Source organism: Neomonachus schauinslandi, chromosome 2 (genome assembly GCF_002201575.2).
Source record: "Neomonachus schauinslandi chromosome 2, ASM220157v2, whole genome shotgun sequence".
NCBI lineage: Eukaryota > Metazoa > Chordata > Mammalia > Carnivora > Phocidae > Neomonachus > Neomonachus schauinslandi.
The window spans coordinates 529,816-545,280 of NC_058404.1; the positions used below are offsets into that span (position 1 = coordinate 529,816).

The 15,465-nt window shown below is 50.5% G+C and overlaps 1 protein-coding gene across 1 annotated transcript in view; it reads right to left on the reverse strand.

The window, feature by feature from the left end:
* Positions 1 to 15,465, reverse strand: part of ERICH1 (glutamate rich 1) — a 51,131-nt gene that overhangs the window by 30,688 nt on the left and 4,978 nt on the right. The window contains exon 2 of the mRNA XM_044911499.1: positions 7,397 to 7,504. Within this exon, the coding sequence (XP_044767434.1) occupies positions 7,397 to 7,504 (108 nt within the window). The remainder of the gene's footprint in view (positions 1 to 7,396; positions 7,505 to 15,465) is intronic.

The window sequence follows — 15,465 nt, forward strand, 5'->3', positions numbered from 1 at the left end:
TGAGTGGAGTGGGTTCCAAGACTTCTGCTGTACTATCAAGGCTTTATTAGAAAACATTCACATCTTAATGGAAAACTGCAGTTTTTACCGAAAAGAGCTTTGCAACATTTTCATGGGCAACTGCAGGCACTCACAGATGTTTCTCCACATACTGATTCTCACAGGCCCCTAAGGAGCGCAAACAACAGCACAAACCCACCCGACCGCCGCCCGGCGGCTCAGAGGGGCACTCTTGCTCCCGCACACGCAGTCCCCGGAGCCGTGGTTTTAAACTGCGAGTCCCGTCCACGCACACGCAGCTGCCACATCGAACACCTCCTTGTGTTATAGGGTAAGTATTCGTACCTAAAGGTAATCCACACCCCACACAAACTGGTGGCCAGCTGCACCCACTGAAACAACATATATGAATGAGCTCTCGGCTCAGTCAGAAACCCTACTCCACCCTTTTCTCCTCTGGAACTCCAACACCCCCACAACTTTGCCCTCATAGAGTAATTCTGTCATATCATACTTCTTGAACCAACTGTATTCTTTCAAAAATTTCCACGATGCTACATGTAACTTTTTCTAAATTATTACAACTAGTAGAAGGCAACTGACCAAAGTAACAGTTGTTGCTTTTCGTGATTACCCGATGCAGAGGCAAGTCCTTTTGGCAACAACTCTCTTGCTGAGAGCGAAGGACAGGACGTCTGTCCCTGCTACAAGGAGACAGGGTTTTGCTGGAATGTAATTACTATTTTGCATTTTTACAGAGGTAACTGCTCAGAAACTTTGAACACAAAAACAGGTAGATGACAGTGTGTGGCTTTTTAAAAACAGCAATATTACTTGATTCACTGAATTCTATCTAAATCATATGCCAGAAATCACAGTGAAATCCATCATCAAACAAAATTACTTTTCATGATCTATTGGCTGATAACTCAATTATTTCCTTCAGTTTTGCTGAAAGCAAAGGAATGCCGAATGTCTGACTTGCAGAGAGATGTGTTACCCATCCTTAGACTAGTTCATTTTCTTTCCAGGACACCAGTATTCCCAGTCATCCCTTGGTGGGTACACTGAAGTGGTGTCCTCACCCGCTAGGCCCTCCTTTTCAAATGGGAGAAGAGCGGCCGAGGAAGGAAGCCCCACAGGGCAGCTGGGCGGTCCCTCGGAGCAGCGACCACGTGACCTCAGGTCCCCAGCGCAGGGGCAGCTTCCAGTCATACACAATCAGGCATCCCAAGGACAGAGTCGCAGGGACGAACAGAGGCATCCACAGCTACTCCCTCCCCAGACCCCACCCGGAGGCAGACGGTGGGAGGGAGCAGACCCGAGGATGTTCAGGACGCTGAGCGGCTGACTTCGCAACATTGACAGTGGGTGCTGCAGGTGGAGTCTTCAAGCCTCTGAGAGAAGGCGGTTTCTTTTTTTTTTTTTTAAAGATTTTATTTATTTATTTGAGAGAGAGATCACGAGCAAGGGGGAGGGGCAGAGGGAGAAGCAGGCTCCCTACTGAGCAAGGAGCCCGATGCGGGGCTCGATCCCAGGACCCCGGGATCATGACCTGAGCCGAAGGCAGACGCCTAACCACTGAGCCACTCAGGCTCCCGAGAGAAGGCAGTTTCTAACTAAGAGTTCTACATCCCGTGGCATTTAAGTACAAGAATCGCGATATTTTACAATCCAAAGTCCCCAAAATATTTATTTCCCCAAAACCGTTTGTCAAGAAACTACTCCGACAAAGGAGACAAACCCTCTTGAAGGGAAGAGATGGGTCTGGGCTTGCAGAGGAGGGGGTCCGCGTGGTGTAGGAGATCGCTACAAAACCATGAAACCCACACAGTTCCCAGGGTCTGACCGCGTCAAAGGTGCTTCGGACCATGGCCCCGAGGGGCGGTTAGGGGAAGATGGGGAGTATTTAGAAAATCATTAACTCCATGAAGCATCACTAACTCCACTCCACCAGAAGTTGTACGAAACAGAATCATCACATATTATGTGACTCAGTGGCAAATACTCTCCACACATTCATCGCAGTGCAAACAGTGGGTCCCAAGCCCACAACACCGTGGCTGAATGACACTGGAAGACATGTCTGTGAGGGGGAGCCAGCAGAGAAGCTCGCGGGCCCAGGAGAGGCTTCAATCACCCAGACAGCAGGTGCAGACCAGGGGACCTGTGTGGTGCATGCTGCTGCTTGTCGTGGTAATTTCTGCAGGACTACTTGTAGAACTTCAGGGTATGTGAGAGACCATGAATCAATTAAAAGTAATAATAAGAGCAATAATGAAAAGTAAAGGTCTGATATGGGCCTCTGAGTGAAAGAAATTTACCAAATGCATACAGATTGGTTGTTTTGTCTATCTGCAGATTATATCCTTGTCTTTAACAAGTGGAATTATCAGCACTCTTTTAAAACCAGAAAGAGGAAATGGGTTTCTGTGAAGTTTTGAACAAACATCAGTAAATTGGCTAAATAATTACCATAATTACCATGCTGTGTCCTAACCACAAAGAGCATTCTCCCAATCTCACATCCAAGGACTCACTGATAAAGGCACCTTTCTTCATCTGGGCTGCCTTCTTCCAACCCTACAAAGATATGGGTGCCCCTACAGCTCTGATGATCACCAAGCTGTCTCCTCCAAGAGCACCATGCCTCCAAGGGAATTCTCAAAATAACGTTTACAGAAGCTTCATGCAAGTTTTATCTATATGATCGTGATTTCATTGTTTTGCTCTAGCCAAGATTTCTTTTTCCAGCTGTAAATTATGTTTTTCCTTTAAAATTTCCAAGGCATATTGCTTCATAAAAGTATGTTGCTCTTTAATGGTTTTTTAAAAAAAAGGATTCAACAAACTAGGAATGGGAGGAAACTTCAACCTGACAAAGGGTATGTACGCAAAGCCCACTACAAACATCCTGTGCAGAGGGAGAGCCTGGATCCTCTCCCCAAGACCAGCAAAGAGACCAGCATTCCCACCCCTGCCACTTTCCCTCAAGGGTACACTGATGTTCCAGCAAGTAAATAAGGAAAAAAAGAAAGAAAAGACATCCAGACTGAACGGGAAGAAGTAAAACATCTCTCCCCACAGATGACATGATCTTGTATGCAGAAAGTGCTGAAGACACACACGTGCACACATGCACACAAAACTGTTAGAGGTGATAAATTTGGTAAAGTTGTAGGATATGAGATCAAGACACAAAAACCTGAATTTCCGTATCGAGGAAACATTTGCCTGTTCTGAGGTCAGAGGATTCACATTATTTCCACACACCAGCAATGAGCATTCCAAAAAGAAACCAAAAGAAGAAAGTAATTCCACTTGTAACAGTATGAAAATGAATACAATACTTTGAAATAAACCTTTTTTTTTTTTTAAAGATTTTATTTATTTATTTGAGAGAGAGCACATGAGAGGGGGGAGGGTCAGAGGGAGAAGCAGACTCCCTGCCGAGCAGGGAGCCCGATGTGGGACTCGATCCTGGGACTCCAGGATCATGACCTGAGCCGAAGGCAGTCGCTTAACCAACTGAGCCACCCAGGCGCCCGAAATAAACCTTTTTTTAAGGGTAAAATTAACAGTAAAAGCTACAAAATATTGTTGAAAGAAATCAAAGATGACTTAAACAGAAAGTTGTTCTAAATTCATGAACTGGACAAGTGAATATTGTTACGAGGGCAACCACCCCCACAGTGTTCTGTACATTCAGTGCAATTTGTATCAAAATCCAATTGCCTTGGGGCGCCCGGGTGGCTCAGATGGTTAAGCATCTGCCTTCGGCTCAGGTCATGATCTCAGGGTCCTGGAATCAAGCCTCACATCTGGCTCCATGCTCAGCGGGGAGCCTGCTTCTCCCTATCCCTCTGCTGCTCCCCCTGCTCGTGCTCTCTCTCTCTGTCAAATAAATAAATAAAATCTTAAAAAAAAAAAAATCCAATTGTCTTTTTTTTCCCCCAGAAGTGGATAAGCTGATCCTAAGATTCATGTGGAATTGCAAGGGACTCTGATAGCTAAAACAGGCTTGAAAAATAACAAACTTGGAAGACTCTTACTTCCTGATTTCCAAACTTACTATCAAGTTATAATTAAAACAGTGTGGTCCTGGCACAGGACAGACATACAGAAAAATGGACTAAACTGAAAGCCTGGAAATAGATCCAAACATCTAGAGCCCATTGATTTCTGACAAGGGTGCTAAGGCCATTCAGTGGGAAAAGCAATCTGCTCCACAGATGGTGCGGGGACAAGGACGCCCAGGAGAAGGACTGGATCTGGACCCCTGCCTCACACCATATACAATCGCTAACCCGGAAGGCATCGATGACTTCAACACCAGAGGTAAAACTAAAACTCCCACAAAACCTAGATGTAAAATTTGGGACCTTAGATTTGACGATGGTTTCTTAGATGTAACACCGAAACCACAGGTGACAGAAGAAAAAAACAGATGTGAGACCCAATCAAACCTGAAATCTTTTGTGCTTCCAAGGACACATCAAGGAAGTGGAAAGACAACCCACGGTACAGAAGAAAGCATCTGCAGGTCACACATCTGGTAAGGGTCTAGTATCCAGAGCATAACCATAATTCTCACAACTCAACAACAAAAGACAAACACTCCAACTTACAAGGACTCATACAGACATTTCTCTGGATGCACAGACGGCCAACAAATGCATGAGAAGATGCTCCCCATGCACGGTCATCAAGAAAATGAAAATTAGAACTACACTGCAATACAGCCTCACACCCACTAGGACAGCCGCCATCAAGAACACAGAAAATCGCAGATGTGGGAAGGGTGGGGGAGGTTGGAGCCCTCACGCCCCTGCTGGGGGTGTCACGTGGGGCGGCCGCCAGGGACAACACTGTGGCCGTCCCTCAGAACTACCATGGGACCAGCAAGCACACACCCAGGTGCACATCCAGGACAAGTGAAAACACATGTCCACACACACACTTGCTCATGGATGTTCACGGCAGCATCACTGATAACAGCCCAGAAGCAGAAACCACCCAAATGGCCATCCACTGAGCAATGAACAGACACAGCATGCTCTACGCATCCAACGGAGTGGTCTTCAGTGGTCGAGAGGAATGGAGTGTAGACGCTACAACGTGGACGGACCCAAACACATGGTGCCGCGTGGCCACGGGGCGTAGGAGTCCACGTACATGGAATGTGCAGAAGAGAAAAACCCACAGAACAGACGGTAGGGATGGGGAATGGGAGTGCCTGCTAATGGGCATGGGGTTTGTTTCTGGAGTGATAACCATGTTCTGGAGTTGGTGGTGGTGTTTGCATGGCTTTTGTAAATATACTAAAAATCACTGGATGCTTTGAAATGGTTGAAACAGTAAACTTGAGGTTAAGTGAATTTTATCTTTTTTTTTTTATGTTGGTAATGATTTATTTTTTAATTATTTTTTCTTTTTTATTGTTATGTTAATCCCCATACATTACATCATTAGTTTTAGATGAAGTGTTCCATGATTCATTGTTTGTGCGTAACACCCAGTGCTCCATGCAGAATGTGCCCTCCTCAATACCCACCACCAGGCTAACCCATCCCCCCACCCCCCTCCCCTCTAGAACCCTCAGTTTGTTTTTCAGAGTCCATCGTCTCTCATGGTTCGTCTACCCCTCCGATTTCCCCCCCTTCATTCTTCCCCTCCTGCTGTCTTCTTCTTTTTTTTTTTCTTAACATATATTGCATTATTTGTTTCAGAGGTACAGATCTGAGATTCAACAGTCTTGCACAATTCACAGCGCTTACCAGAGCACATACCCTCCCCAGTGTCTATCACCCAGTCACCCCATCCCTCCCACCCCACCCCCCACTCCAGCAACACTCAGTTTGTTTCCTGCAATTAAGAATTCTTCATATCAGTGAGATCATATGATACATGCCTTTCTCTGTTTGACTTATTTCACTCAACATAATACCCTCCAGTTCCATCCACGTCGTTGCAAATGGCAAGATCTCATTCCTTTTGATGGCTGCATAATATTCCATTGTATATATATACCACATCTTCTTTATCCATAAGTGAATTTTATCTTAAAAAAAAAAAAAATCAGGGCCACCTGGGGGGCTCAGTTGGTTAAGCATCTGACTCTTGATTTTGGCTCAGGTCTGATGTCAGGGTCCTGGGCTCGAGCCCGCCTTGGGCTCTGCACTCGCGGGGGGTCTGTGCCTCTGCTGCCCTCCCACAGCCAGGCCCGCAGACAGCGCTCCTGGCGCTGAGGATGAAACGTGAGGGGAGGCCCACTGAGACCCTCCCTCGGACGCGTACCATGCACCTCCTGGACAGAACAGAACAGCTTCAGGGCCTTGCGAACCAGCGGCTTCCACGTCATAAACACATTCCGAACCGAACTTAGCGATGGTATTTTCACACTTAATTAACACCTCCAGGCCTGACAACGGTATTTACAGGTGCCTGCTGACACGAAGTGACCGAGCACAAACTCTGGTGCAAAGACGTGGCCCAGAGGATCAGGGGCCACTTCAGAGGGCGTGAGTGATGTGTAGGAACAGACTGGACTCAGCCCCTGAAGCTGAAGCCCTCCCCATGCCGACGGCAAACACTCCCCCCCCGGGTGTGTGCGGCTGCTCGTGGGCCACCGCTGCGCACGGACATGAGCCGCCACAACTCACAGGGCCGAGACTCACCATGCTCAGGCTTGCCCACACAGACCTGGCCTCGGGGGCAGCAAGCAGAGCGGTGGGACTCCTGGTCCTGCCTGCTGAGATCAAGCCAGGGCACGTCATCGGATGCGCACGTCCAGGGAGCTAACCTGTCTCTTCCGCCGCGGTCACTCTGCGGGGCCAGCACCCAGGAACAGTCACGTGGGAACAGAGGCCAGTGCAGGCTCATGCCAGAGGACACAGAACCAAGGATGGGGGCTCACAGCACAAACTCACGTGTCCAGCCCGGCATGGCGTCCCCCCGCGTTTCCCGCGCAGCGGCCCCGCACCGGTGCGACACCCCCTGCTGCTGGGGGGCTAATGATGCTCTGCTGCAGACCACCCCACTGCTTGAGGAGCTCACACAGACCTCTGCCAAGGACCAGCGGATGAGGGAGGAAAGCAGGAGAGCCGTCAGGAGCCCGAGCCGCGTGGACACAAGCGAAGCAGGGCCTGGGACAGAGTGGCAGTGGCAGAGGACAAGGCCGGCGGGGTCAGCGGTCGTCTCCAGGACCAGAGAAGGGCTTGCGCGTGAACTCAGGCACCCAGCGAAGTCCTGAGCTGGCCTCTGATGAGGGCGCCACCAGCAGCAGCTTCTCTCCCCAAGCGCGCTGGCCAGGGACCCCGGAGCTCAGCACCCCCAGCAGCCAGGCAGACAGGACGGGCGTCAGGAAACCGTCGGCGACCCCCCCCAAGCCCCTCACCTGTCAGCGTGGGGACCTCCTCAGCGGTCACTCTCCCGGCTGCTTTGTCGGAAGCCGGTGTCACGGGAACACTAGGGAAAAGCCTCCTCAGCACTTTTTCCACAAACGCTACAACCAATTCACAAAGAAAAAAGAAGGAGGAATTATTCACGGCAGTTTAAATCACAAACGGATTTTATGTAAAACACACAGCCTGACACCACCACCTGAGAGAAAAGGGAATGTGTGTGAGGACCCCCAGCACTGTCCCCCCAAGGACTCCCCAGCACTGTCTATAAGAAGACCCTCAGGACTGTCCCCCAGAGGACACCCAGCATTATCCATCAGAGGGCCCCCAGCACTGTCCCCCAAGTACCCCAGGACCATCCATCAGAGGACCCCAGGAATGTCCATCAGAGGACCCCCCCAGGACTGTCCATGAGAAGACCCCCAGGCCATCTATCAGAGGATCCCCCGAGCACTGTCCCCAAAGGACCCCCAGGACCATCCATCAGAGGACCCCCCAGAACTCACCCCTAAGGACCCCCAGGACTATCCTTCAAGGGCCCCTGCACTTTCCATCAGGGGACCCCCAGCTTGGTCCATCAGAGGACCCCCTCCCCACAGGACCGGCAGCCTGGGATGCCCGTAGGTGTGGACACCGGGGACAGGAGCCAGGCTGGGAAGAGAGGGCCGCAGGCCTGGGTAGTGGTATGAACTCAGGTGTTTACTTTTGGGTTTGTAAGTGGTCTTCCTTCCCTCCAATGTTCTTATCTCTCTGAGTTTCTGTGTAAAGTACAGACTATGAACCAGTTTCTGAATTTGGGGTTCAGGCGCTGGGTACGAAGTGTCCCCCTACAGGGCCGGTCCACGTGCAGGTCACACAGCCGACCCCGGGGCCGGTGTGCAGTGGGGCACACAGAGCAGGGCCCCGGGGCCGGCAGCACGGGCCGTTCCCTCCAGCACACCTGTATGAGCACAGCGCTGCAGTTAGGGACCGAACCCCGCTCTAACACGCGCGTGTGTGGGTTAGCTGGCATTCTGCTTCAACTGGAAAAAAGCTGCCATAATGAATAAATATTTCTGTCCTGATGGAAGTGTGGATAAGGAACAGGCATGAATCTCAAAACAGCATCCTGGAAAAGGTGAGGGGAAAGGTTAATAAAACGAATTTATAAATTTAGACAGACCTCAACAGAACGGGAGAGCGCTGCTCTGGGGTGGCAGGCAGCCGAGTGGCAGAAACCAGACCGCTGGGAGCCAGCACGTGGGGCTCCCAGATTCTTGGGGGCGGTGCCGTCCCGCCACAGCTGGGGCATGGGGACCCCCGGCCTCCTGGTTTCATCACATTGTCGGGCAGCATCCCCACTAGGAATAGCTCCCACTGCCCCGTTCTAGCTGGGAATTTGGGTCTCAAAATTCCAAAGGGCTCCCTCCACGGTAATGACTCCTCAGAGAACCCACTGGAACGCAGCTGGTGGCTCCCAGGGAGGAGGGTGGCCCCCTTCCACGGCAGGGGGCTCCTCTGCGTGAAGGAAAGCGGCCCGTGCTAACGACGTTAGCATTTGGGACCACAGGTCCTAGCAATAAAAGATTCCCCACGCACTTGTATCTGGTTGAGTGTTCTACAAAATCGTCGTTAGCATGGAACCCGGCACGAAGTGTGTTTCCAACACAACCTGCTGAGGAGGCATGTTCCCACAGCCTCCTGCGGAACGGGTTCCCGGCACGTGCCCGGGAGCATCACCCCACCAGAACTGTGGGGACAAACAGCCTGTTTCGCACAGCGTTTACAAGAAATGTTTGGTGGTACCACTGATATATGGAAGGGAAGTTTCCAGAGTTTCGGCTAGAAACAACAGTTGTGGGTGACTCCTTACGTGGCAGAGGGGAATGTTCCATTCTGCCCCTGCTGGGTAGGACACCGGGTTAAGGTGAGCTGAGCCCCAGCATTTCCCACCCTGAAATGGGCAGAAATGCCCCTCTGGCCACAGACGTGGCTGCACCCACCACACCCTGCTGTCTGCACCCTCCCACGTCACCTCTTCCTCACACACTTCCGACCACCGCTCACAGGGGACCCTCCTGCAGCATACCCGAGTCCCAGAGCCTTTTCCCACAACAGACACCCATCCTGGTATTTCACACACACAGCACTAAAAGAGTTCATAGTTGACTGAAACAGAAACAGCCAGCTCTTTGAGGCCTAAAAACATGGTTTAGAGCCACTTAAACTCTCACTGCTACTCGGAGCCCACAGTTATGAATAAAACACGTACCCTATGAACTGCTTGATGGTTTCCTACAAATATGGACTGAATTCTATAATCAAGGCCTGTTTTCCAACTGGTCAAATCTACTTAGTGATGCATGTGAAAAGCAGAACATAAAAGAAAGTACCAGTAGTTTTTCAGGATACTGGTACATAGTAAAGCATCATTTTTAAAAAGCACCTGTCACTTCTGGTTTGCTGAAATGCACCTTTTGACCTTGTGTGTGTGTGTGTGTGTGTTTCCTCACTGCAAACATTAAATCTTCCTCAATGCCGTTACTGGCTTTAAAATCTAACAGCTGAGTATAGGAAAGGGAGAGTACGTCCCGTGTTTAACAAGGTGTTAGTGTCACATTGCCAGGACAGCTTTCCCGTGTTCCGAGCTGTTAGAGCGGAGGCCCGGGCCGCTGTGCGGCGTGCAGCGAGCATCTGCGGGGGAAGCAGGTGAGCGAGCTCCCACACTGGCCGGCCGGGCCAGCTCCCGACTGGGGCAAACTGGCTGCATGTTCCATTCGAAAAGGCTCTTCTGAAAGAAGAAATGGAAATAGGAACTTTTTCTTGTGTAATATCCCATTCTGAAAAAAGCAAAAGAAGATGAAAAATATGTGGTACAGAAAAAGCATCCCATCAGTATCAGGCATGGTTTTCTCTTAAAAAAGTTCAGTCTGATCACAAAGTAATATATATTCGCCTCAAGATCTGTGTACATAGTATACTTCATTTAAAATGGGGGTAGAGCTATGCACCTACTTCTACTAAATACACACTGTACATTTGGAGAGCTTGTAATGGGTGAGAGTAGAAATGTTTACTCATTCGTGATTCCCTAGGCAAGTATGTCAAAACCTCTGTTACCATCCCTACAAAGCACTGTCTTTGGAAAAGTAGGACTCGGAGAGGACAAATAAAACGTGTGTGAGCTCATCTGGGGACATGAGGAAGGAAATCAGTTCCAAGGCCGTATCTTAAAGGGTGGGTGTTACTGGGAAGGAGTAAAACCAACTGGGTCCCACACTCCCTGAAATTACACAAAAATAGATGGGACCTCACAATAGTGACACATAACTTTAAAAATTTTGAGAGAAAAAAAAAAACAAATAGGTTTATGACACACCTTTATGTAGTTTCCAGTGAACAGATGTATAAGTGGAAAGGTGATCATCTAGAATTGAGAGTCGCCGGGCTTTTTGAAACCATACTTAAATGAAAACTGCTACCGAAAACAAGACTAGAAAAGGACATTACTAGAAGCTTAGTGGCTAAGCGATCGCACCCCCTCCTCACCGAAGCCTGAGCAAGGCACGCAGGCAACAGATACGCACGCACCCGAGAACGGAGACCTCCCCCACCTCAGCAAATCCTGGGTTGCGTCACCCCCGTTTCCATCCTGACTTGGGTGTACCAGGTTTCAACAGACACTTTAAGTTAAAATCTCTCAGGGTTACTGTATTCTTGGAATCGGATATTTTGAGTTCTGTCTTTTCAGGAAAGACCACGTTTAAACGCCTGCCAGCCTATCTATAGCTTTCTTAACAATATTCAGTATTTTATTTCTTCCATTTTATCCCAATAACAAGGCAAGGTATTCAGCCATCGTCTAACTTTCTAGGAATAAATTGATAATAGCACTCTATCACTTTGCAAGAAAGGAAAGTTCAGGATAATATGCTAATTTAATGAATGATAGTTTCTTAATTAGCTTCATAATAGAATCATAAATGAAAGAATAATTAGCTAAGATTTAAGCAAGAGGGCGCCTGGGTGGCTCAGTCGGTTAAGCGACTGCCTTCGGCTCAGGTCGTGATCCCGGAGTCCCGGGATCGAGTCCCGCATCGGGGTCCCTGCTCGGCGGGGAGTCTGCTTCTCCTTCTGGCCCTCCCCCTCTCATGTGCTCTCTCTCTCTCTCAAATAAATAAATAAAATCTTTAAAAAAAAATATTTAAGCAAGAGTTGGCAAGCTTTCTGAAGTTTTAATTAAGAGGGACACAGTGCTCAAAATAAAGCCAGAAATGGTGCCCTGAGGGGACATGATCAGAACGTACGCCATGACCAGTCTGATGTGCTCTCCCGTCTAAGGGTACATGGACACTGAATATTCATTTTCTCCCAAAACTTTGACACTTTAAAAAATTCCAAACTTTGTCCTCATTTTTCCCTTGCAGAGTGTCTAACGTGACTTACTGTGTCAGCCGCCAGAAAAGCCGTCCCAGCCACAACCGTTCCCACCAGGGGACACAGCAGGGATGCAGGGCCAGGTGGCTCCGGAGCTCCTGGCCTCACCGAACACGCTGAGGGACCAGCGCTCGGCCTTCAGAAACTTGCTTTACTATCCTGGGGACATACAGGGTAACCTATCATGTCTACTCCAAGACTTCCATTTTTCCCAGTTTCATGAACACTGGCTTTTTCATCCACCAGATCTTGAATTCCACTCAAAGCACGCAAGGCGAGACTGGCAGCCAGGTCACCGACAGGAGTGGTTAGGTGAACCGCTTGCTTTGGGAGGGCTCCGGGAGGACACAGACTGGGAGGTGCCCGCTACTCGGTGTCCTGAAACCGCCCTCCACTCAGGGACCGGGCCTCCTGCTGCTGTGTCTTCGAGGTGGGGTACTTGCCTGCTCTCCAGCCCCTACGCCAGGGCCCCCGAACGGCGTCCACGCTGGTGGCCTGGCTGCTGTGTCCCTGTCAGCCGGGCTGTGACCCTGGACCTAGCACTTCACCGCGCGCCCGACGGAGTCGTCAGGACAACGCCAGCATCACCCCGAGCTGCCTGCACTCGATCCTCAGTGTGTAGCTGCCCCCTGAGCAGCACGGGGTTTGGACATGGACCCCTGTGCAGCTGAAAACCCCTGTATAACCTCTGACCCCCAAACTACCATAGCCTATCGTTGGCCAGAAAGCTTACCAATAACGTAACAGTTGATTAACACTTATTTTGTCTGTTATGTGTATCACATAGTGTATTCTCACAATGGATACTAGAGAAAAGAAAATGTCACTAAGAAAATCATAAGGAAGAGAAAACAGAACTATACTGTATCGATGGGAAAAACCCACGTCCAAGTGGACCCATGCAGTTCAAACCCCAGTTGTTCACGGATTAACTTTATTATCATTTTTTGACATCTTAAAAACCTTCCCGGCTGGAGAGACTGCCCCTCCCAGGGCCTGCCCACACTTAGGAGACAGCAAAGCAGAGGATCTTTGACATGCAAACGAACCCATCAGGAGCCTGGCCTCCCCCACCTACCACACCCAGAGCAACACCCCTCTGCTCTGCCTCCCTCACCTTCCCCGCACCCAGGAGCAATATTCCTCTGCCCTGATCGTCCCAGGCCCGGTGCCAGGCAACTAAGGGCCATCCTCATTGCTCAAAGCCCACCAAAACTGTTCAAACTAGCCAGACCTCAGTTGTTTACTGTGACCTGACTGCCTATCCCATGGAAACCCCAACAAAGGCCATTGTCTGAATCCTCCCCTGCCTGCCTCCTGACCTAGTGCTTCCCCGGGTGGCCCAGCATGGGGTGGCCTGGAGTGCCTTCCGTCTCTAGGACCCATGAGTATAATGGCCTTGATTTTCCTGAGCCTCTGCTCCGTGCCCTCTTGTGGCTGCATCTGACAACCACATCAGGAAAGAACCCAGGACAGCCCCCAGCCTACAGACGAGACAACTGAGGATTACAGGGGTGCCCTCAGAGGGGCCCACCTCCCTCAGACCAGAAGCATTCTAGCACTGGGCACCTGGTTTCAGGTGGTGGAACCCACTCTATCAACATACCCCAAACTGACTTGTGCCAAATCCAAGAGACAGCAGGCTGTAACTGCCCACCAGGTGTCTCCGGACTTACGAGGCCAGTCCCCATGTCCCGTTTTTTCAGGAAACATCTGTCCCCCAGGGCCCTGTCTTACTCCCTGTTGTCTTCACCCACCCACGAAACCCCAACCACATGCTGGACCTGCCCCTTCCCACAATTACCCTGTCCACTTTCTGCCTTTTATGGAAGCAAACACCCACCCCTCCTGTGCCTGAAACCTATAGCAGCGCTCGCAATTCCTACCCCAACATGCTGCTTCTGGGCAGCCAGGGCCCAGCATTCACGGTTTGCATGGAGCCATTCGTTTGTGTGTTCCCTGGGTCATTCATTCAGGAAACGCTTGCTGAGCTCATGCATTCATTCATTCATTCATTCAGGAAACGCTCGCTGAGCTCATTCATTCATTCATTCATTCATTCAGGAAACGCTCGCTGAGCTCATTCATTCATTCATTCATTCAGGAAACGCTTGCTGAGCTCATTCATTCATTCATTCATTCATTCAGGAAATGCTTACTGAGCTCATTCATTCATTCATTCATTCAGTCAAGAAATGCTTGCTGAGCTCATGCATTCACTCCTCTGCTCATTCAGGAAATGCTTGCTGAGCTCATTCATTCATTCATTCATTCAGGAAACGCTTGCTGAGCTCATGCATTCACTCCTCTGCTCATTCAGGAAACGCTTGCTGAGCACAGGACAGGAACCTGGTGGTGACAATCCAGAGGGCAGCAGTGTGTGATGGAGGGTGCGTGCCATCACGGGAGCTGGAACGGGGTGGGGCGCTAATCCAGCCTTCTGCCCCGGCAACTTAAATGAGCAGGGAAAGCCAGGCCATTTCTACTGTGGAAGCCTCACAGGGACAAGGGTGAAGCTGGGCCCCAGGAGCCACCTGGCGCTGGCCAGCACCAGACACCTGGCATGCAGCTCGCAAAGGAATGGGGTCACTTTCCAAGAGAGATGCATCCCGACCACAGCATGTGGTTCTGAGCCTCCAGAGGAGGCTGCTGCCAGTGTGTGTAAGTCCGAGGGGTGACAGGGGAGACAGCTGCACACAAACACACAGACATGTGTACGCACGAACACAGACACCTGGCATGCAGAGATACACACATGCACTCCCACAGAGACACACGGACACACGGGCATGCACATACACAGAGATGCACACACACACACACACACACATCCCCGTCCCACTGCTCCAGGAGCGCTATCATCAGCACCAGGGCCACAGAGAGCACCACCGTGAGGGGTAGGTCATGCTGACCACAGAGCCCTCCCGCAGATGCAAGGACACGGGGAAGAGGATGAAGTCTTGGCCAGCTGGGACGGAGACCACCTACGGTTCAGATCTCATCCAACAAGAGTCCCTGGAGGACAAGGATCTTGGGGTTACCAATGGCTCAGAGGGCCACACACTCCTAGCCCCCAGGAGAGGCGCACCCTGGGAAGGTCAGTCATGGCAGCAGCAAAGTCTCATTAAAAAGCAACTGGACCCTGTGCATTACACACACATTCCCCAATTGGCCGTCTGCCTGATGAGCCCAGCAGGCAGGTGCACATGCACACAGGTCAGGGCTGGGTTCAGTATCCTAAGGAACGTGCAAGGGCGTGGAGGTGGGAAGCCAGGGCCACGGACACTCACTCATTTAATCCTGATAACATGAGAGACTGAGATGACTATTTCCTCTTGATGAGACATCTTAGGATTAACAAAAAGTGACTGGCCCACAGGGTGGGGGATGCTGGATGAGAAGGAGGTGCATTGCTGGGGCCCAGGCACTCTGCCATGCTCTTGACTTGAATCTATTCGTTTAATCCTCTCCACCTACCACTCATCTCATAAATACAGGAGCAGGGAGAGAGGGACGGTGGCGTCCGCGGGACGGCGGTGAGAGGTAGGGAGAGAGGGACGGTGGCGTCCGCGGGACGGCGGTGAGGGGCAGGGAGAGAGGGACGGTGGCGTCCGCGGGACGGCGGTGAGGGGCAGGGAGAGAGGGA